Source organism: Dromiciops gliroides, chromosome 3, assembly GCF_019393635.1.
Source record: "Dromiciops gliroides isolate mDroGli1 chromosome 3, mDroGli1.pri, whole genome shotgun sequence".
NCBI lineage: Eukaryota > Metazoa > Chordata > Mammalia > Microbiotheria > Microbiotheriidae > Dromiciops > Dromiciops gliroides.
In genome coordinates, this window is record NC_057863.1 from 338,774,900 (window position 1) to 338,799,172 (window position 24,273).

The 24,273-nt window shown below is 39.7% G+C and overlaps 2 protein-coding genes across 2 annotated transcripts in view; one reads left to right on the forward strand and one right to left on the reverse strand.

Moving 5' to 3' along the window:
- LMLN (leishmanolysin like peptidase) overlaps positions 1-24,273 on the reverse strand; it is a 65,679-nt gene that overhangs the window by 13,446 nt on the left and 27,960 nt on the right. The window contains exons 7-14 of the mRNA XM_043997472.1: positions 20,017-20,122; positions 17,244-17,338; positions 12,587-12,704; positions 11,898-12,005; positions 9,841-9,917; positions 7,500-7,610; positions 2,147-2,279; positions 1,655-1,814 (exon numbers count right to left, since the gene is read on the reverse strand). Coding sequence (XP_043853407.1) covers positions 1,655-1,814; positions 2,147-2,279; positions 7,500-7,610; positions 9,841-9,917; positions 11,898-12,005; positions 12,587-12,704; positions 17,244-17,338; positions 20,017-20,122 — 908 coding nt within the window. The remainder of the gene's footprint in view (positions 1-1,654; positions 1,815-2,146; positions 2,280-7,499; positions 7,611-9,840; positions 9,918-11,897; positions 12,006-12,586; positions 12,705-17,243; positions 17,339-20,016; positions 20,123-24,273) is intronic.
- Positions 13,857-14,263, forward strand: LOC122750695 (40S ribosomal protein S12-like). The gene has a single exon (XM_043997473.1). The coding sequence runs from the start codon at positions 13,857-13,859 to the stop codon at positions 14,235-14,237; it is 381 nt and encodes a 126-aa protein (XP_043853408.1). The 3' UTR covers positions 14,238-14,263.

Genomic DNA, 24,273 nt, shown 5'->3' on the forward strand with positions numbered 1-24,273 from the left:
GCTTCTTTACCCTCAAAGGTTCAACCCTCTACGGGAAGAACTTCACACCTTGGTTTTTTTTGTTTTTGTTTTTGTTTTAGCAGGACAATGGGGGTTAAGTGACTTGCCCAGGGTCACACAGCTAGTACCTGTCAAGTGTCTGAGGCCAGATTTGAACTCAGGTCCTCCTGAATTCAGGGCTGGTGCTTTATCTACTGCGCCACCTAGCCGCCCCACACCTTGTTTTTTAAGAATATATTGAGGGGCCAGCTAGGTGGTGCAGTAGATAAAGCACCAGTCCTGGATTCAGGAGGACCTGAGTTCAAATCTGGCCTCAGACACTTGACAGGTACTAGCTGTGTGACCCTAGGCAAGTCACTTAACCCCAATTGCCTCATTTAAAAAATATATATATATATTGAGGGGGGCAGCTAGGTGGCACAGTGGATAGAGCACTGGCCCTGGATTCAGGAGGACCTGAGTTCAAATCCAGCCTCAGACACTTAACACTTACTAGCTGTGTGACCCTGGGCAAGTTACTTAACCCCAATTGCCTCACTAAATAGATAGATAGATAACTATATTTTAATATGATTGGTTTAGTTTTATAATCCTATACATTTTATTTTATGCATTTACAGACATTTTGTGAAAGGATCCATAGGCTTCACTAGTCTGCCAAAGGGAATCTTGACACAAGAAATGTTAAGAACCTACTCTAAAGGTTCACATCTTACCTTCCTACCCTGTTTCCTATCATCCTAGCCTTCAACACAGATCAGCTGTCCCCTCTATCTCTTCAGATATTTTTTGTTTTCCCTTTGAAATAGTTCTTTTTTGTTTTGTTTTGTTTTTTTGTTGGGGGGGGCAATGAGGGTTAAGTGACTTGCCCAAGGTCACACAACTAGAAAGTGTCAAGTATATGAGACTGGATTTGAACTCAGGAACTCCTGACTCCAGGGCTGGTGCTTTATCCACTGTGCTACCTAGCTTCCCCCCTGAAATAGTTCTTTCAAGAAACACCCATTCTGTCTTCTCTGAGATGGGTACTGATTTGCATTTTTTATACCTGTGCCTCTTCCTTAGGATTGACAAAAACACAAAAATGGCACCCTCTTCAGGTTGCCAGGATATCCCACCTGTTCTGCACACTTGCTAGAATACTAAGACCCTCTGTCAATCTTGCTAATACCTTTTGGGGATATTCAAACTACTGTTGGCAAAATGTCTCTTCTTCTCACCCAACAGGCTCTTTTGTGAGCGTTTACCCATGGTGGTTTTCCTGCTTTTTCATATGGTATCTTTTCTCATGATATCACTTTTATTTGGTTGCTTTTCCTGACGCATTAGAACTTCAATTAGAATATTTCTGCAAAAGCTTGAATGCAACCAAAAGCCATCTTTAGCTATTATCACCTGAGAAAAGTTCTTATGTGGAAATCCAGATTCTCCACTGTTCTCATCTCTTCTCTTTTCTCTACCCAACTCCTACCATTAGTTGTAGGGTAGTTTCCTCATCATGCCAACCTTCTCTACTGAGGATAAAATGAAAAACTAAATATTGAAGGTGTCTTGAAGTGCTAAATGTGTTAAATGTAAAGTAGCATTAAAATGTTTAGTAACCAAAATAGGTATTACCATGTTCTAAATATGTTAATAAAACTGAATCACTTGCCTGGTTGATTTTCCAGTATTCTACAATCTGAACTGCGTTGAAATTCACCACTTATATGCCAATTGAATTCTTGGTTGAATGGACAGTAATCAGCAATCTCCACCGAGCCACCATAATAAGGCAATTCTTCTGTAGGTATTCCATTAAGGTCATCAAAGTACTGCCAAAAAGGACGGAGAAGACAGGGGAAGAGGAGCTTGTGAAGCCTTCTGTCTGGAGCAGTCAAAATGCAAAGCAAATTTGTGGCACCATGACCTGACAGTCATCAAACATCAAAGTTTCCATGTACAAAGAAGTAAAGAAAGAGAGATTTGCACAAAGAACTGTCAATCTTCCATACACAGTTTATTTGTCTGATTTAAAGTACAGCCCCTCAGATTTACCCGGGAGCCCTCAGGCTGCCCTTTCTGTCTGGGCCTCCTTTTGAACCTTAAGGTAGACACCAAGGGCAAGGTCATTCTCATAGTGCTACCCCAAAGAAGAAACTGTTACCTGATATTCCTGGGGCAAGGGCTTGGGGAACTTCTGCAGGTTACACACAGCTACTGCTCTCCGGTCTTGCCTGCAGGTTAGCTGCAATGGGTTACTTCTGAGTGTGTCACAATAGGGGGTTAGCACCTGTCTCCTGACCACAAAAAAAAGTACTGGGACTTAGAAAATGGCCGCTGTCTACCATGTCTCTTCCATAACAACTCCAATACATTTACATAGTTTGAAAGGAACCAAATTCTAGAATTGGATCAAAATTTCTTTTGCAAAGAAAATGGGGGCTTTCAAATTGAGAGTAACAAATTAATTAACAAGAAAATTGCTTCTTGGAATTGCAATTAATCACAGACTCCAGAAGCTCAGAGAAATTAGAAATTAATCCTTTCTGGGAAAAGCTGATATCACCCCATTTTACAAAATTCCCAGAGAAGAACACTGCATAATTTTCTACAGCAACATATCACAGTGTCTCAGATATTTTGGGTTAATAGTTCTTGCCCATAACTTAGATTCTTATACCACCATGTAAAAACTCCTTCCTTTGTTTCTCTGTCCTTACAATTGCTTTAGTTTGTTGATGAAGAGCAACTTTTTTTAGTTAAATATACAAAATGACTAGGCAGGAATTAAGGTTAAGTTGTAAAAAAGTTTAATTCTAAAATATTGAAGTCATAGATGTTTAGTACCTATTTATACTTCACCTTGGTTTTCTTTCTTTTTTTTTTTGCAGGGCAATGAGGGTTAAGTGACTTGCCCAGGGTCACACAGCTAGTAAATGTCAAGTGTCTAAGGCCAGATTTGAACTCAGGTCCTCCTGAATCCAGGGCCAGTGCTTTATCCACTGAGCCACCTAGCTGCCCCCTTCACCTTGGTTTTCAAACAAGCCAAACAGATGATTTAGACGACAAAAATTTTAGCTACATTAAAAGATAAATCAAATATACACAAAGAGTACAGTTTTTCTGTGTGTAGATTCAGAGAGAAAGGAATAGACTTGGTCCTGCCTATTACCTTCTGTGCTTCCTTAAGCTCAATTGACTTCTTCTCTCTATAAGTATTCCAAGCAGAAGGCCCTGTGAAGAAGAGCAGTCACTATAGGTCAGGATTATAGAAGCCAATTATCTATACTTATGATACCTTGGATCCTGAAGAAAGCCTTAGGGCAGCAGCCAAAGCAGTAGCTAGGAAGCGGCTTGTTTTATTGTTCCTACCCTTAACCGCTTGACAAATAGAAGACTGAAAGGCTTAAAGGGCAGAACTTCTTTGAAGGGGGCAGTTTTTGAAGAATAAGAAAAAGGAAATGCCCTGTTTTGTTAATTATGAATAATGTCAAAGTAGGATATTCAAAGTAAAAAAGTATCTAAGATCCTTTGTTCTGAAGCACCCACATGCTTCATTAGCAATGAAGTCACGCCACTGGCTCCGTCACTAACTGCTAGCAAGATGAGAAGGCCCATGGAAGAGTATTTTAACTGTAAAGGTTTTTAGAGACATCAGTTGTTCTGATTATGTGGCATTTTGCATTAGAAACACAATCCTATATGATAAAAGATGCAAAACAGTAATAAAAACTCATGGCCTCAGAAGTCTATTTGGTATTCTACAAATACCAAATGTTTAGGCAACAAGCATAAGGATTGATGCAAAGGATTAATTAGCTCTCACAGGTAACACTGTGATTGGATGGGATAAAGCCCATGAGTCTCCACTGATGAAGCCCATGAGTCTCCATGGCTCTTAAGAGTTGTACTTTATTCAAGATAAACAGAATAATTGGTAAAGATAGGAGGGGTAGCATCAAACATTAAAAAGACATACTTAAGGGAGGGAATCCAGCAACAAGAAAGGGAAAGAATCATGGGGAATATTTGGATGAAAAGTCAAAGATAGGAGAAGAAATTTTTGCCATTGTATGCTACTGGCCCCCTGGAGAGACAGAATAAAGAGATAAGAGTGAAAACAAATTAGAAGTATAGCACAAAGAGGCATGACACAGCACGGATAGACATCTGCTGGAGCTCTCTGCCAAGAGGGGAGCAGCTAATAAATTCTTAACTTGCCTTAGTGATAATTCCATCCTTCAAATGGTAAGAAACAAGGGGAAATGTTACTCTGCCTCTGGTTCTGATCAACAAGGAGAAACTAGCTGATAGGTGAAAATGACGGTAACCTTGAAGGGAACTGATCAGTCCATCTTAGAGTCTGTGACAGAGGAGAAGAAATCTAAGAGTCAGTCTAACAAACTCCCTACATTCTGGAAAACCAAATTTCAAAGAGTCCAAAGGAAAAATAGTTAGGATCCCCTGGATAAAAATGCTTCAGAGGAAGAGAAGATGCTCAAAAATTGAAATTATGAAAATACAATGGAAAACAATTCCAGTGGGTAGAAAAAATAAGATATGTCTAAGAAGACCAATGTGGGTACACCAATGTTGGGTTCTCACCCAAACAACTTAAGATTTTTTTTTTTCAGGGCAATGAGGGTTAAAAGTGACTTGTTGAGGGTCACACAGCTAGTAAGTGTCATAACTTAGTTTGGTTTTTTTTTTTTAAGTGAGGCAATTGGGGTTAAGTGACTTGCCCAAGGTCACACAGCTAGTAAGTGTTAAGTGTCTGAGACCGGATTTGAACTCAGGTACTCCTGACTCCAGGGCTGGTGCTCTATCCACTGCGCCACCTAGCTGCCCCAAACTTTTTTTTTTTTTAGTGAGGCAATTGGGGTTAAGTGACTTGCCCAGGGTCACACAGCTAGTAAGTGTCAAGTGTCTGAGGCTGGATTTGAACTCAGGTCCTCCTGAATCCAGGGCCAGTGCTCTATCCACTGCGCCACCTAGCTGCCCATAACTTAGTTTTAAAAGAAATGTGGAGAAAACTGAAACAAGTCCAGGCAAGAGAGAAATAACTATAAGAGCATGGTATGGTCCTAGAAAAATAGGATCTGGGATGCCAAAGCTTAGAGTGTTGAGGGAAGCTAAGGACTGAACAGGGATCTTTCCATTACATTATATTAAGAGAAAAAGAGGGGGCAGCTAGGTGGCGCAGTGGATAAAGCACTGGCCCTGGATTCAGGAGGACCTGAGTTCAAATCAGACCTCGGACATTTGACACTTACTAGCTGTGTGACCCTGGGCAAGTCACTTAACCCTCATTGTCCTGCAAAAAATAAATAAATAAATAAATAAATGAATGAATGAATGGATGAATAAATAAAAAAATAATTTTAAAAAAAAGAGAGAAAAAGAAAGGGCAAGGAATAGAGAAAACCTTTGCTTAGGTGGATAGACTAGGATGATGACAACAGGAAGAAGGTAGAGTGCTGCTGAATTCTTACCAGTTTCTTTTTTTCTGCAAAAAAGAATGATTTTTACACTGGAAATGATGGGCCACAACAGACCATTGGGAAGACCATCCACAAGATAAGGAAGGAATCAGTAAGAGGGAACCTAGGTGCCCGAGATGAATTCCAGTCATCTGCCCAAGATGAATTGCATCCTGAGCACCTGAAAGAGCTGACAGATAGAACTGCTAAGCCATGGCCAGTGATCATGAAAGATCATTGGAAATGGGAAAGGGACAAGCCTGGAGAAAGGCAAATGTCCTAATTTACAAAAAAGGAAAGAGAACTGCAAACTATATGCCAGTGAGCTTGACTTTGATTCCTGGGAAAATGATGGAAGGGATCATCACAGAGCTGGTTGCAGAGTATCCAGAGAGGAAGGGACCATTTCAAAGAGCCAGCAGAGCTGCATGAAGAACAGCTATGGGCAAGCTAACCTTATTTCCTTTCTTTACAGAATTACTAAACTAACAATGAAGGCCATGCATATGGTTTACCTAGCCTTTTAAAAAAAAATCATTCATTCATTCATTCATTATTTATTTATTGGTGAGGCAATTGGGGTTAAGTGACTTGCCCAGGGTCACATAGCTAGTAAGTGTCAAGTGTCTGAGGCTGGGTTTGAACTCAGATCCCCCTGACTCTAAGGCCTGTGCTTTATCCACTGCGCCACCTAGCTGCCCCATACCTAGCTTTTAAACAAAGATTTTGATCATGCTTGACCTACAATTCTGGTAGAGAAAACAGAGATATATGGATGACGCCATAATACCATCAGTTTAATGTTAACAGAGCAGAGGTCTCTAGCAGAGTGCCTCAGGGCTCTGGGCTTGGCTCTGGGCAGTTTAACATCTTATGAATGGTCTGGATAATGGCTGAGATGCTACTTTTTGCAGATGACACCCAGCTAGGAAGGAGCTAATATGCTGGATGACTGTCAGGATCCTGACAGGCTAGAGCATTGAGCTGAATCTAATCAAATAAAACTCAACAGGAACAAATGTAAAAGCCTTGTGCTTGGGTATAAGAAATCACATTCACAAATACAAGATGGGGGAGTTATGGTGAGAAAGCAGTAGGTCTGAAAAAGATTCTGAGTGTTTTAATGGACTGTAAGCTCAATATGAGTCATCAGTAGCAATGTGATATGACAGCCCAAATGATTTTTGGTTGCATCAAGAAGAACAGAGCTTCTAGGAATGGGGAGGTGATGGTCTCACTGTACTCTGACTGCCTCAGGCCTCATGGTGAATACCATGTTCAGTCCTGGGCACCCCAATTTAAGGAGGACACCAATAAGCGGCAGAGTATCCACAGGAAGTAACAAGGATGGCAAAAGACCATGGCACAGGAGGATTGTTTGAGGGAACCGGGTGTGATCAGCCTAAAGAGAAAAAGACTCAGAGGGGACATGGTAGTTGTATTCAAGAACCTGAAAAGTTATCATTGTAAAGAGGGATTTGGCCCCAGAAGGAAGAACCAAGAGCAAGGTGTAAAAGTTGCAAAAAGGAATATTTAGGGATGATGCCAAGACAAACTTTATAACAAGCAGAGCTGTCTAAAAGTGGAGTGGGCTTGCTTCAAAGGGTGGTAGATTCTCTCCCCTTGAGGGTCTTTCAGGCAGGGGCTGGATGACCCTGTGGCAGATATATTATAGATGAGATTCCTTTTATCTATGGTTTGACCTAGACGGCTGTGAGGTCCCCCCTTCCAGCTTTCCCATTTCTGTGATATATTCAAATTATACACAAATATATATTTTCGTATACTTCATTAATCCGACACAGGAATACCAATCTGAATTCTACTCTATTTTCTCCCTAAATTTACTGCAGATATTTCCAAAGGCAAAATTAGAAAGAACCTATAGAACATTTTTCGTTAACATTCTAAATTTTACTAATCACCATTTTTGTAGAACCTAATAGCTAGACATTTGAAAAGATTTGTCATTTTAGGCTCAAGAAAATCATAAATTAAATAAATAACCAGATGTAGTTTATGGAAACACTTTCTTACTTTTGTTTTTGCTGATCAATCCAGAATTTACAACTCTTCATGACAAAGTCGCAGCCCTTATCACGGCCCCAGTCTAAGGTCTCAGCCATGCTGTAATTAGCTTTATACCAGCTGTGAAAATAGTTTAAATAAGGTTAACTTTTATTACTGTTGTTTCAGAAAATGTCTGCTTCATCTATCACAAATCTCAGCAATGAAGTAATTAAGAAATGTGTTCTTAATTAGATCAATACACCTTGGCAAACTATATCAGAAATCATTTACTGAGCACTGTGTAGACAGAACTGTATGTGACCTCAGGCTTGTGATTTGGATTCTCATAGTTACAACAAGACACCCCTCCTCCTGTATTAAACAAGAAGAAATTTCTTGAAGGGAGAGGGGGACAGGGAGAGACGGAGTATTTTAGGACAGAGAATGGTGGGAACTGGGAGAGAGAAGAAAAAGCTAGAAAAGCATTGGTCATCCCGCTCCCCTTCCAAGCTAACTCACTGTCCCATACCTTCTGTTCCAATGATCCTGACAACATCATGGTTATTTAAAGCTCTACAAGGAAAGACATCCCAGCTACCCTGATAATGCCTGCAAAAATTCAGAAACTGCAATGTCGCGTTTAACACAAGAGACTGATAGCAAATCAAGTTGTAGCTGGAACTGTCATTCTCTGCAGAAGTTACTACTTTGTAGAAGACTAATATGCTGTCCAGATAGTTATACCTTCCCTCTAAGTACTATTGCTCATTAGTCCATTAACAATTACTTGGAGATGATCCTTTCTCTATTCACTTTCCTGTTGCTCAGTTATTATTTTATTAACAGGATATAATCTGAGATGCTGGGACTTCTATCGACAAACCTTAAAGAGCTTTTGTTTTATTTTGCGAAGTGCCATGTAAACAATAAGCTGATGAGAATACTGAACACAGAATGCGAGCAGTTCACATCTCAGTCTTCTTTCCTGGTGTTCCTCTTTCCTCCACAGTATAGAAGTTATGTGACAGCTGGCTAAGAATAAAATATACTAGCAAAAAAGGGTTCTAGAGTTTTCATTTCTTAAGGAAAAACATTTTCAGGTATTCTCCTAGACCCACAGAAATACTCTTCTGATCTAGTGTGAGAAATATTCTTTAAAAGCTCTGCTGTTACAATGAATGAACTATTATAGTAGATCACTGCAAAAAGGCCTCCCACATAGTGCTCTCCCCTGATTATTTTATTTTATTGTATTTTATTTTGGGGGCAATGAGGATTAAGTTACTTGCCCAGGGTCACACAGCTAGTAAGTGTCAGGTGTCTGAGGCTGGATTTGAACTCAGGTCCTCCTGAATTCAGGGCTGGTGCTTTATCCACTGCGTCCCCTAGCTGCCCCCTTTCCCCTGATTATTGGTGTCAAAAGGAAACAGAAATATTTGTAAAAGGGGAAAGAGCTAGGCATGGTTGTGAGGCTACTCAACTGGATACAGTTTGCCTCCTGAGTAGAGACAAGGAATGTTATTGTTTTATTGTTCTATTATTTCAATTGTGTCTGATTCTTCATAACTTCATTTGGGATTTTCTTGGCAAAGATACTGGAGTGGTTTGCCATTTCCTTCTCCAGCTCATTTTACAGATGAGGAAACTGAGGCAAACAGGGTTAAGTGACTTGCCCAGGGTCACACAGCTATTACATATCTGAGGTCAGATCTGAACTCAGGAAGATGAGTATTCCTGACCTCAGGCCTCATACTCTATCCACTGTACCACCTAGCTACCCCACAGAATTATCAGGGGAGACAGGTATGTAAATTAGCATGAACAAAATATGTAAAAAATGAATACCAGGTATATTTTTTAGGGAGAGGGCAGTAGGAGTTGGGAAGATAAGGAAAGAATCCATGTAGAAAATGCCACTTAAGCAGAGTTTTGAAGGAAAAAGAAGTTTCCAAAGAGCCAGTGGTAAAAAGGGAGTATATTCTGGGCATGGAAGATATCAATGAACTACTATTATATAATTATAAAACATATATATTATATTACATAAGTAACTATTTAGTCAAATGCAAAGCAGTGCTCACTACAAGTAGATCATTTATTTTACGGCTATCTTGCCTCATTTCCATCTATACCTAGGTATGGTTTGAGGTGGTCTCTGGTTTCATTCAAAATTCAAATACAGACCAATTTTAGGTTATCTGTTGGCCTATACATACACACACACACAATATTTAAATGATTGATTCTGTTTCCAAGGTAACATTTCATTGTTAATACTCAAAGGTTCACCATATCACAACATCATGTCACAAATCCTGGTATGTAGTTAACTCAAGAAACAACATACCATCATAGGATCTTATCTTACCCTGTGTCTTCCATTAATGCTAAGGTTATTCTAGAGAGGACTCGGTTCTGTGTGTGAGAGCCAGTCATTGCTTCATTCTGAAAACCACAGTAAGTTTAGTAAGCCACAGGAAAGAAGCAGCACTGAGGTGGACAGAGGTCTTACAGGAAACATTTCATTTTAATTGCCTTAAATCAATTAACCTCTCAGGATCTAAGACTGACAAAAGGAAAATGAGGTGGTTGGACTAGATCGTTTCTATGGCTTTTTCCAGGTCTAAAATTTCCTGATTATAATGATCACTATTTTAAAATTTTAAGAGAAAAGGCAATTTACTCACTTTCAAAAGCTGGGGGAAAAATTCATAAATTTTCTTAAACAAAACAAAACAAAACAGAAGCACTTAAAAGAAAGGAAGTCCATCTTCTTCCTCAGACCTTTTAAAACTTTTACCATGGACAATTTTGCTGGAAGGACAGGCCAATGATATTTGCAATTGTGTGAAACAAACACAAATGTAGCTTTTAAAAAAAAGAAATACTTCTTAAAAATCTACAATAGATAAAGCTTTCTCTTGGCAAAATAAAGCAAGAGGCTGAGGTAATTACTGAGCTAAAGGGGAAGGGGGGTTTAGATGTGTGCATAAGAAATGAGATAAAGAAAAGGAGGGGGAAGGGAGAACTCATTTTGGTTTCAATTGCTTGATTAATTTCTCAGTAACGTCAACCCTGAGGTAGCTGGGGAGATACATGGCAACTAAAACCAGGTGCACTTCAATGCCATTCTTTGTATTTCCTTAGGTCACGATTTGGAGAAACAGAGAATTTGATAGAAACACCATCTCCTCAAACTTTCTATCCCAAAGTATAACTAAATGCACTAACATACTGTTATGGACCTGAGTACCTCACTTGAATAGCCCTGGGTACCCCAGAAGTTTTGTGGGGTAAATCAAAAGAAACTTCTCCTTGAAAAACTAAACCAAAGGACAGACACACCTAAAGAGATAAGCGGCACCGGATTGGGACTGAGTTAGCTACAGGACCACCACCCTTCATTCCAGTCTCCCCTACCCCTTGGGGAGATAAGATTAGGTGTGGCTGCTGCCTTTGTGGCATGATAGGGAGAGAGATGGCTTGAGAGATCCAGAGCTGTCCCTCTCCCAACTTCCCCCAGCCACCACCAGTAGGGGATAGTCCTCCCCCAATAAAGGAACTTTTCAGTCAAATGATCACCCCCATCAGTCCTCTGTAAAAGGATTTCCCTGTCTCCTGCTCAAGGAGACAGGTATCTCAGAGCCATGCCTCTGTGCCGTGCCTTCTCCCCATGAGAAATCCAAAGATTTTTCTCTTGGTTTCCTTTCCCTAGCCCCTAAATAAACTACTATTTTATTCTAATTGGATTTGTGTGCAAGAGGGTGTAATTCTTTAAAGAGGAATTCCTAAGAACCTGTACCCCTACCCCAAGCCCCCATCATTTTCCCCATAACACATACTAAAAAGACTGACCTTAAAACCAAGCCAAACCTGTTTTGGGGAAATAGTCCTACTTTCAAAACACAGGGATCCAAGATTTTACTGGAATGGGATCCTTTCCGCATACTGCAATTTCTTAGTAGATAGCCTTTGTGAATTGCTGAGGCCTAACTAAATCATCACCTTGTAGCCAACCTTCTGCTCTAAAACCATCTGAACTGAATTAGGCTGGTCCTCAGATGACAAAAAAATAGCATTTTGCCAGGTAAACTATTCAAAGCTTTTTCAGTTTAGTTAAAAGGACTTATAGAACTACTGTTCTGCCAGTAGAACCTTAAAGAACCCATTGTTCTCCAAACCATGACGAGGCATCAAAGCATGACTTCCATGGAATTTAGGGGAAAAGAAAGAAAAGGGAACTTTAAAATCATGTAATAAGACCAGATGAAATGTTTCAATAATTTTCACAAGTTTCGTTTCTTATCCTACTTGGGGGTTACGCAGATTTCTAATTAGAAGCTTGATCTTAGTAAATATTAAGCCTACTCTATAATACCACTAACTCTGATAATAGCTTTAAAGTTTTTTTTCATTAAAACTGACCTCTAATAACCGTTTTTCCCAGTGGTTCAGCTCAGTGCCTAGACCACCTTGATTTTCAAGTTCCATTCCTTCCAAAATTGGACAATTAAAATGTTTCCGAGCTTCTTCCTAAGAAACAAAACAATATAAACCCCATAAAATTATCACAGTATGTGACACAGCAAGGAGGATGTTGAATTTTTCACTGCAATGGAAAGCAATACTGAGGAAAAACAGTGTTTAAAATAAATGCTTCTATGCTGTCACAATCATTTTTAGTATTTTTCTTTCTAACTTTCTGATACTGTGTCCCTGCACATTTGAAGAGTGTGGTTTAGATCATAATAATTTAAAAAAAGTTACAAATCTGTCTGCCATATATTAATATTACATAGAAAGAACTTCTATTCAATTGCAGTCTGCTGATTTATGGTCCTATTTTGGATATTTTTGTTGATCATAGTGGGGGGGGGGGGCGGGGGTTGGAGGGAAGGTTAGGAGTTGTAAGGTGAGTTCCAGAATATCCAGATTTCCCTTTACCCAGTATTGGTGCTATAGTTCTACTGTACTTATTCCTTATTGTTTGTTCCACTAAAAATTGTGAAATAAACCCCCGAATTTCAAAGAATTTGACACAGAATAGGGTGGTAAATAGTTCTAAGAAACAAACATATATAGATAGATAGATAGATATTTTTAGCAATACTCACAACAACACGAGGTGTTACGAGAACAAACACGCTGTGTGGTATCATCTTACTACCTTGAACATCCCATAGTCTCTCCAGTTTTCGAACCACCTTATCACTCCATTGATACAATCCAAGACTACAATGAAAACATTCCATTTTTCAAATTTACAGATGTTTCAGGTACAAAAGTCTGCATGAGAGTTAATCATTTATAACATTTTTTCTTATTAACTAATTTATTTGTTGTTCAGTCGTTTCAATCGTGTCTGACTCTACATGAACCCATTTGAGGTTTTCTTGGCAAAGATGGTAGAGTGGTTTGCCATTTCCTTCTCTAGCTCATTTTACAGATGAAGATACTGAGGAAAACAAGGTTAAGTGACTTGTCCAGGATCACACAAGGACTCAGTAAGTGTCTGAGGCCAGATTTGAACTCTGAGAAGATAAATCTTCTTAACTGTAGGCCTGGAGCTCTATCCATTGTGCCACCTAACTACCCAAACTAACTTATTAATCAATGAGTATTTAGAGTAACTATTATGTACCTAGCATAATTTCTTCATCTTTAGAATATGAATAATTATTGCACTACCTACTTTAAAGGTTGCTATGAGAATCAATGAGATTAAGTTTGTAAAGTGCTTTGTAACTGTAAAGCACTATATAAATGTGAATCATCATCATCATTATTATTAATTCTGTCCAACACTTTCAGATGAAAACACAGAAGGCTATGTTTATCCGATCTATAGATGACAGAGATGGGAAGGATACACTCTGTATAGTATCATCTCACCAATTCAAAAGGCCACTGCAATGATGCAGATTGTAAACCATCCACACCCATTCAGCTCTTGTCTTTGTCCTTCTTAAGTTCACCCCAGGGGAAGAACTCGATGTGCTAAAGGACTTGCTTACTTTCTCCTGACATTGCTAGTGCATCAGTAGAACACTCTAGCTGTCCCCCTCTCGTCTTTCTACCATACAATTCCCTGATGTCATATGTCAACGTTATATTCTTCTTTAGAGGTTCTCCCCAATTATGTTCCATTTTGTTCACGTGCACCACATGCCTCTCCTTTGCCCTCTCTCTGTGTGATATTCATTTTTAAATCTTCTGAGGAGGTTGTATTTCCTGTCTCACTGTCATACTGAAACATTGGTAGGATACTACTAACATTGAAAAGATAGGACTTGGCTTTTTTTTTTCCCTGTCACTGCTGAATTGAGCAGGAGGCGGAGGCTCCCGGGTGTTTTCAGGATTCGGTTTCACCCATGAACTGCTGCCATGACCGAGGAAGGTATTGCTGGTGGAGGTGTAATGGACGTTAACACCAATTTACAAGAAGTGCTGAAGACCGCACTCATCCACGCTAGCCTAGCTCATGGAATTCATGAAGCCACCAAAGCCCATCTTTGTCTTCTTGCTTCCAACTGTGATGAACCTATGTATATAAAATTGGCTGAAGCCCTGTGTGTTGAGCACCAAATTAACTTGATCAAGCTTGTTCACAACAAGAAGCAGGGTGAATGGGCAGGCCTCTGTAAAACTGACAGAGAGGGAAAGCCCCACAAAGTGGTTGGCTGCAGTTTCGTTGTTGTTAAAGACTATGGCAAGAAATCTCAGACCAAAGATGTCATCGAAGAATATTTTAAATGCAAGAAATGAGTAAATAAAAGCCTTGGTCTGATTTGGAAAAAAAAAATAGGACTTGGCCAAGATGGCAGAATATAGTCAGAAACCAGCTTAACTCTCTCCAAACAACATTAAAATAATGCCGGAAACCAAATTTTGGAGGAGCAGAGCCAACAAAAATTCAGGAGACACTTCCCCAACCTAAGGCAAGTAGGAGGTCTGCTGGGTTTGCATATGCACTCCCATATAAGAACACAGTTTAATTTCATTGAGTCCCTTACAATTACTCTTTTATGTTTACCTTTTACCTCCTATCAGCCTCAATGGAGGGATCAAAAAAAATTTCTGAAGAAAGTGGGATTTATCTGGGGCTTGAAGGAAACTAGAGAAGGCATGAGGAGGAGATGAGGAGAGAGAGCATTCCAGGCATGGGTGACAGCCAGAGAAAATGCCCAGAGTGGGGAAATGGAGTGTCTCGGATGAAAAGAATAGCAAGAAGCCCAGTGTCACTAGATCAAAGAGCACATAGGAATGAATAAGGTGTGAAAAGACTAAAAAGGAAGGAGGTTACAAGGGCTTTAAATACCAGAGGATTTTAGATGTGATCTTGGAGGCTATAGGGCTCAGTGAAGTTTACTGACTGGTCATGGTCAGACCTCTGCTATAGGGAGATCAATTTGACATCTGAGTGGGGCAGGCAGGGGTGGGGTGGGTGTTATGAATTGGGGAGAGACTTGAGTCAGGGAGACCAACCAACAGGCTACTGCAATAGTCCAGATGTGAGGTGAAGAGGGTCTGTACCAGAGCAGTAGAAGAATAGGAGAGAAGAGGGCATATAGGATATAACGACTGGAATGACACCACCTGCCGGAGACTTACTGTAGGAAAGCTCCGCCATGAGGAGAAGGCGCCTCAGGACAAGCCATCTGTAAAGGTTTAAAATTCTAGCTAGTCTGGGAGGCAGCTAGGTGGCCCAGTGGATAAAGCACTGGCCTTGGATTCAGGAGGACCTGAGTTCAAATCTAGCCTCAGACACTTGACACTTACTAGCTGTGTGACCTTGGGCAAGTCACTTAACCCTCATTGCCCCACAAAAAGCAAAAAAAAAAAAAATTCTAGCTAGTCTGTCTAAAATATCTAATGAGGGGTCATCAATAAATTATAAGCTTCAGCAAGAGTTTAGACTTTTAAGCATTTATCAAGGAGAATAAGAATTTGGTGAAGAAAGGCCTAAATTCATCTATCTATTAAAGGGAGAGCGCATTTCTAGCCCCACTCTACCAGAGTCCTGAGGAAAAAGAGTGAGAGAGCCAGTCTTCCTCCCACAAGCAAACCAGGCCCCACGGCTTGCCCTCAGGCACCTTCTCCTCATGGTGGATCTTTCCTACAGTAAGTCTCCAGCAGGTGGCCTCATTCCAATCTTACAAGGAAAAGAAAAGATCAACAGTACTTGGCAACAGATTGGATAAAGGGGGTTGAGAAAGAGGAGTGGAGAATAACAACCAGGTTGTAAGCTTTGGTGTCTGAATACCCCAGACAATAATAGGAAAGTTTGGAAGTGGGGAGAGTGTGGAGGGTAAAGAAAATTAGTTCATATTTGGACATGTTGAGTTTGAGATGTCTATAGAACATCCAGTTCAAGATGCTGAAATAGGCAGTTGAAAATGTGAATCTAGAGATTAGATCCTACTGCAGGTCAGCACAGAAGCTTGACTTGGGCCTGTTTGACCCTCCTTAGGCAGCCCTGTGGTCCTGTGCCCCTAAGAGCTTGCCATATGGTTGACAAGACAGTCCAGAAACCCACTTAGCTTAATCTACTTTATCTCAGAATTCCAAAACTCAAGTGATCCACCAGCCTCAGCTTCTCCATAGCAGAGATTACAAGCATGTATTGCTAGACCTAGGTCACCTATCCCAACTTTAAATGCAGCCTAAGAATCACATTAGCTTTTTTTGACTATCATATCATCAATACTGCTGACTCATATTTAAGCTTAAATCCATTAAAACATTAGGTCTTCCGATGAACTGCTGTCTATCCATGTATCTCCCTCCTCTTATACTTGTGAAATTGACAATTTGAACCTCTATGGACTTTATATTTATCCCTATTAAAGTTTATCTCATTAGATGGCTTTGGATCCTGTCAAGCAAACACATTAGCTATCCCTCTGTGCCTTTGATCTTTGAAGCCTATGATCTAAGTCACTGACAAAAAAGATAAGCCCCACAGAGTCAAGTGCAACTTCCAAGTCAACATCAAACCATTAATGGCTTGGTCATTCAGCCAGCTCCAAATCCATATAGAATGTACTCATATAGGGGCAGCTAGGTGGCGCAGTGGATAGAGCACCGGCCCTGGAGTCAGGAGGACCTGAGTTAAAATCCCGCCTCAGACACTTGACACTCACTAGCTGTGTGACCCTGGGCAAGTCACTTAACCCCAACTGCCTTACCAAAAAACAAAGGAAAAAAAAAAGAATGTACTCATGTAGCCCACATATCTTCTTGTATTCATGTTATAAATGTTTTGCTAAAATTTAGGTTTGTTTATTGCATATCCTAGAGATGGATCTTTGACACAAAGTTAAACAGGTAAATAAAAAGGGCTTATTCTTTTTTTTTTTCGACACAAATACCAGAAGAAAGGAGAAATGAAAAGTAATAATCAATGTTAAATAAAAGAGAATTGTACCTATATTATACTTGAGAATTTGGTAGCTCTCAAAGTTTGCTCGGAAAGTATTATCTAAATTGATTATTTATTTGCTAAGCATTAGTTTAAATTTAGTTATCTAAAAATATTATCGTATAAAAAGATATGAAAATTTATGATTTCAAATCCATGACCAGTGTCATAGAAATTATGGAACTATTTACAATTGCTATTGGGATTTTTGTTTATATTCAGTACAACTTATTTTGGGCCCTGAACCTGAGACCATGCTCATCTTTGTTCATTAGAACATTACCTGAATATGTGGCTAGGCTTTATATTATTTACCCAGTGAAAAAAAACAAAAATGAGAAAACAAATACCTGCTGTTAAAAGGTGGTAAACCACTCGCATATCTTGAAGTCAGAGGTTTTCCATCTTTATCATGGTAGAAAGCAAAAAGCCCAGCAGAGAAGCCCTATTAAAAATAAACAAAACCATGAACTATTTTTATGAGGCAATTATATCAACTCTTGGACAAATATCAATTTATTACATACGAAGCTGCAATTGAAACTGTAAAGAACTAGTGAAGTATAGGACTAAAAATGACTCTGTGGCCAGGCTTTTATAGTTCTCCACTGTATCAGACTTTTAGCTTGATAAAAAGGGGTGTGAACATGGTAAAACTGTTTCTGATGAAGGTAAAGAGTTTAACCAGGGTCACAAGTGCTTAACTATTGTCAGCAGGCTCTGCTGCTGCCTCTGCCTCACTTAGGCCCTAACTGGAAACCAATGCAGGCTGCCTTGGGGAAAAGTACACTCTATGCTGAGTCACAAGATTCAGACCCTTTGTGCTCAGCTAGGCGTGGTGTCCTCAGAGTTTTCATTTATAATTAGGATAATATCTGTTTCACACAAGGGTATTTATTCTTAAATGCTCAAATTTTACCCTTGAAATACAGAAACCCCAGAATGTTTTTAGTACCATAAATTATTTGATATGAAAGGTTATTTCTTAACTCAAGCACAAAACAAACCACTCTCTCGCTATTACTTTAATTATCATGACCCGGTTTAAACAACTAGAATGTGCAATAGCTAATATCCATAATTGATGGATACTAGTCATATAATTAATTAAATTGAACAAATTAATTAGGCAGCTCATTTGTTCTGACATTTCTGTTCTCAATCTATTTAACTATTGACTGATGTGTGATTAGGGACTTATAACCTGTCAATCAAAGTAATATTTATTCTTTTGTCCCTATAAAGTTACTGGATTTTTACATCCTTTTGATGTGCTAAGACAACCTAATGCAAATTACTAGAACGAGAAGAGGACAATTATAAAACTGGAAAAATAAATTAAAAACATGATTAGGGCAGAGTTAAGAAAATGAACTACATTTTACCACATCTCCTTTAACAAACCAATGAATATATTATTCTGTCATCTTGTTGGCCTGAAAAATTTTGGAAGCATTCACAATTTTTACCAGCCAATCTCACATTCACACTTTGTTCAGTATGTAAATAATAGACGTGAGCATCTACAACCTTATATATGTGTATATGGTACATGTGTTGGGGGAGAGAAGGAGGTATAGGTATTTTTAAGTGACAGCATGGGATGATGAAAAGATGACTGGTCTTAGAGCCAGGAGTCCTAATGGCTCCAAATTTAAAAGGTAAGTGACTTAGAAGTCACTTAAACTACTTGGACTGATTTCCTCATTTGTCTTCTACTTGTGAGGGAAGTGATTCCTAAACCTTAAAGTACTATATACTAGAATAGGAGAAATACAATACATCTATGATTTAGGAGAATTAGAGAGTTGACTCAGGCATGGGGAGAGTTGAACTTCAGGTCTTCCTAAATCAGAGTCCTACACTATATGCCCTTAGGCCTCTCTAAAGTGCTATACATAAAGGTATATTCTGACAATGAACAATGACAGGGGCAGCTAGGTGGCACAGTGGATAAAGCACCAGCCCTGGATTCAGGAGGACCTGAGTTCAAATCCAGCCTCAGATATTTGATATTTACTAGCTATGTGACCCTGAGCAAGTTCCTCATTGCCCTGCAAAAAAAAACCACCCCAAAAACCAAATGACAGTAATGCTTTTAAAATGAATTGTCTATAGAATTGGTTCTTAAGGCATAAATTTTTTTCTCGTTCCTGAACCCCTAGGCTTATTTGTAGAATTATTAATATTATGATAAAACTATAATCGAATATTTTATTTTGATCTTCTCTGCCCCTCAGGGCATTGAGCATCAATAACAATACCTTGGGATACTTTTCCTTTTCCATGACTGGGAAATTCCATTTCACTGGTTCATAAAATGAAAACATAATTTGATTCAGAATGACTTTATGAAGTAAATTCAGCACAACCTTCATTTGCCAAATCAAAGTGAAGTTTCACCTGGTTTAACTACATTTTTAATGATTAAATATTTTGAGAATTATGTAGATAGAGCATTAGAGTATACGTACAGGATATAGAGGACATAAGGAATATGGAATAAAAGAAAACATTAGTTTATAGTTCACTCCCATCTAGTTTCTAACCATGAGTTACAAAAGAATGTAAGTGTCAGAGCTGAGATTATTTCTATTTTTTGTCTTTCCATCCTAGGCCTAGCACAGTGCCTTTGCACATAATAGGCACTTAATAAATTGCTTCTTAAATTGAAATGAGTGAAGTCTATGTGTTTGTAAAAGGGAAAACTGCCAAAGATTCACAAGTATCTTTTTTCTTTTCTTCCTTTCTTTTTTTTTTTTTGGTGGGGCAATGAGGGTTAAGTGACTTACCCAGGGTCACACAGCTAGTAAGTATCACGTGTTGGAGGTCAAATTTGAACTCGGGTCCTCCTAAATCCAGGGCCCGTGCTTTATCCACTGTGCCACCTAGCTGCCCCCAAGAGTATCTTCTTTTACCTCCCTGATATTAGTTCATTAAATATCGTGTAAGATCTCCCTGATTATCTGCTAATTAGAAGGAAGGTATTTACAAATCGAAAAAACCTGGATTTTAGGATATGGTCACAGGATATGGGGGGGGGGGGGGAGTAAGAGATAAAGAGTATAAAGAAAAGAGCAACAGAATACATCATGTAACAGATCTTCAAATAACAAAATTTACCAAGGCATGAATAATCTCATGTTTCACTGTTGACAACATTCCAATAAATTCCTGAGGTTGAGTAGAAATCATATTTGGACACAGGTTAGCATATCCTGCTACTGGCCTGTTAAAATAGATAGTACATTATGTGTTAAGCGGCAGAATAACATTAACTCATGATTTCACCATCTACAACTCAATTAGTGCCTACAATTTTCAGGAACAGGAAGGCCACTAAATATAAAGCGCACTTGAGTGTCAGAACACTTCTTACTATCCCTTTACTTAAGGAAGAGGCTTTTATGTGCATGTTAATCACAGTATCAACAACCAATCAATAATAAACAAGCATCTATTAAGTGCCTACCATTATCAGGTCCTGTTTAGGATACAAATACAAAGAATAAAACAACCCTTATAGTCAAGGAGAGAAAAATGCAGAAAGAGATGAAGATAACAAAGAAAGGGAATCTGGGATGGGGAGACCCTGGCACTTGGGAGTTCAGGAAAGTCCTCATGTGGAAGGTGGTGGCTGAACTGCATCTTGAAGGATGTGAAGGATTCTATGAGGCAATGATGAGGAGAGAGCGAATCACAGGCATGAAATATGGGCCGTGCTGAGAACCTGAAGATGGAGCAGCATGTGTGAGGAACAGAAAGAAGGCCAGGATGGCTGGATCAGAGAGTTCAGGAAATGTCCAGAGTTATTAGAAAAGTATGTTACAACCAGATTGTAAAGGCCTTTAGAAGTTAAATTTGAGGCAATATGAAGCCACTGAAGTTACAGTGATGCAGTCAGACATGCACTTAAAACAAAGTCACTTTGGCAGCTAAATGGAGGCTGAATTGGATTAGGGAAAGACTTGTGGCATGGCCTGAATTAGAGTGATGGGTGTATGAACAGAGGTTGGATGCAAGCAATGTGGAAGTAGAAATGCTGAGATCTAGCAACTGACTGGATTTGAGAACAGCAAATGATGATGAGCAAGTTATGAACTTGGAAGACTGGTAGAACGGTGGTACCTTCTGCAGAAATACCCACATTTGGAAGATGTGGGTTTGGGGAAAATATGAGTTCAGTTTTGGACATGCTCAGTTTAAAATGTCTTTGGGACATAGAGATTGAAATATCTGTCAGGCCACTCACTGGTGATGTGCAGAATGAAGCTAAGAGGACATACTAGGTTTCGATATATAGATCTGGGAGTCATCTGCATAGAGCTGGTAGTTAAAAACTGTGAGAACTGATGAACTTACAAAGAAAAAAGGGGAAAGAGAAGAAAAAAAGGCCTAGAACATTCACAAATAGGAAGTGATACAGATAATAAGCCAGCACAGAATAATGAGGGGTGATCACACAAAGAGAAGAGCCAGGAGAGAATACATCATAAAAACCCCAAAGAGGAGAGAATACCCAGGTGGAGAGGGTAACCGACAGTATCAAATCTAAGAGGGGTCATGAAAGATGAGACCTGAGGAAAGACTAATGATGTGCAGGTGAAAAGAAGGAAACAGATGGGAAAATTGTTGTGGAAGTGGAAATGGACTGGGCGGAGCCTAAGAAAGAGAAAAGTCAAAGACTCCTAGCTGTCAAGCTTGACTGACTAGAAGTGTGGAAATTTATTTTGATTTGGGGACCCTACCTTTGGGCTGAGATTAGAAAGCCTTAGGCCCTCAGGTTTTTCTTCTCTTTCTCCCCCTCTGCTTCAGCTGAGCCAAAAAGCCCCATGAGCTGTACAAGATGCCAGGTCAGATGGCTGGGGGAAAAAGCCCCAGCTCCCTCCACCCTGGGCAGATCTATTGGAAAGATCCCAAATCTTCCAGGCCAGCCTCTGGCGTAGCCCATGTAGGGGACCCTGGGTGCACGGCAGGGGGCATGGGCCCCTGGAGCCCTGGGTGTGGTACGAACGGGATGCTCAAGCGTCCCCCCCCCCCCCCCCGCCCCAACCACAGCCCTAGTGCAGCTGGCGGATTAGCTTGGTGTGTGTGGGGGCGCAGGGAGCCCGAGATTTGAGGGGTGAGAAGGAACATATATAAAGGGAGAATGCCAAAGGACTGGGTGGAAGGGAGAGGCCGGAAGGTTAAGAGGTTGGAGAAGGAATGGACAGAAAGGGGCTGACAAGATTAAAGAGGACTCCAGAGACTAGAGACCCTGAGAGGTCAGTGAGAAAGGGACACTAGAGAGGTAAGAGAGTAGTAAGTCGGGGTGGACTGACGGAGCAGACAGACACAACAAGGGGGGCAGTGGAAAGCACAGAAGTGGTCAGCACAAGGTACAGGTTGGAGAAAGCAAAGATTAAGAGAACAGAAAGGCTGGAGCACTAAGAGACAGGGGAAAGAGAAAAAACTAAGAGCAAGAAGGGACGGAGGCCAATACGGAGCAGTGGGGCTTTTCAGTGAGGGGAACGCTAGAAGAAGGTCCGTTGGTATGCAGGAGGAGGGTAAAAAAGTTCCAGGCGCAGCAGGAGGAAAGAGACGTGCCAGAATGCAGTCAGGTTGTACATTTTATTTCCCTGTATTCTTAATTTTAAATTGTATCTCATAAATAAACCCTCTGCTGTTAAAATGAAAGAGACTTCTTAACCTTTTGCTTATCAATTTTGGGAGTGGAGCAATGTGGTAGAACTTTATAAATGGCCCATATTAAATTAATAGCAGTCATATAACCAAACAGTCAACAGTTCCAGATTAAGTCCCTAGATTAGTCCCTGCAAATTAGGCCAGTAAATTAAAATATTTCTACATTTGAATGGCGACCATGAAGGGACTTACGGCCCAATTATAATTTTTCTAAAGTTATAATTTTTCATATAGATATAAGTCCTGGTATATAATTTTTCTAGATTAGCTAGTTAATAATTAATTTTTTTTTTACAGAAGAGAGGAGGTACTCTCAATAAACATAGGAAAGTTTGAAAAGGAGGTGGTGGGGAGGGGGCAACAGTTTTGGATGTTTGGAGACTGAGCGACCCATGGGCATAAAAGTAGACATATCCAAAAGGCAGTTTGAAATATAGGAATGGAGATCAGGAGAAAGATTAGGTCTAAGAAATATAGTTTTGGAAGTCACCTACCCTGAGATAATTGAGTGCATGGAAGCAGGTAAATTTATCAACAGAGAAATTGCAGAGTTAAAAATTTAGAACAAAGGCTTGGGGACACAATTTAGGAGATTCCAAGTTTCATCATTTGTAAAATAAGGAGGTGGAATTAGATGATCCTCAAGATCCTATGAATTCTTCTACATGTCTCACTGTCATCTACAAAAGTCAGATTAGATGATCGTTAAGGTTCCTTCCACTTCTAAAATATTCTACAAGTTTTATAATACCATAAAGTAGAATAAAATGTCCTTGCTTTACAGATAAAGAAATAAGAAAAACATGAATGAGATAGTAACTGTTCCCCAAAACCTTAAAGAGTATAAGTTCTTTCACCCCTTATATTGCCAGCTCAAATCCTGTTCATGTGGTGCAGTCGCCCCTATGTTACCGTTATTCTAAAACTATTTAAAAGCAACATAGAGCTGTGTGACCCTGGGCAAGTCATTTAACCCCAACTGCCTCAGCAACAAAAAAAAAACAAAAAAAAAGAAGAAGAAGAAAAGCAACATGGAACATTTCATCTGATATACATTTAACAGAAGGATGTATTATTATAGGCCAAAGTTTTATTTAGAAAAGGTGGTCATATGAATAGCAAAAATCTGAGGATTAAGAGACTAAAGAGGAAAGACATGGACTACAAATACACAGAAGGGAGGCTGAAGACTTGCCTCTCTCTACCCTCTTTAGGCCTATGCTCACTCTTTTGGCCATTCCAAACAAATTTCCTTTTCTCCTTGCATGACAAACTGGTTTAACTAGATTAAAAAGGCAGGATATTGGGGCAGCTAGATGGCGCAGTGGATAGAGCACCGGCCCTGGAGTCAGGGGTACCTGAGTTCAAATCCGGCCTCAGACACTTAACACTTACTAGCTGTGTGACCCTGGCTGGGCAAGTCACTTAACCCCAATTGCCTCACTTAAAAAACAACAACAACAACAACAAAAAGGCAGGATATTAGTGACAAAAACAGGGACTAAAAAATATGTTTATGAAAAATCTGACACTCAGAGAAACATGGAAATATCTGTATGGTGCAATGGCCACAAAAATGGAAGGGAAAAGAGCACTACTAGGAAGCAAAAATCTGAATAACATTATGGAATAATGGGGGGCAGCTAGGTGGTGCAGTGGATAAGGCACCGGCCCTGGATTCAGGAGAACCTGAGT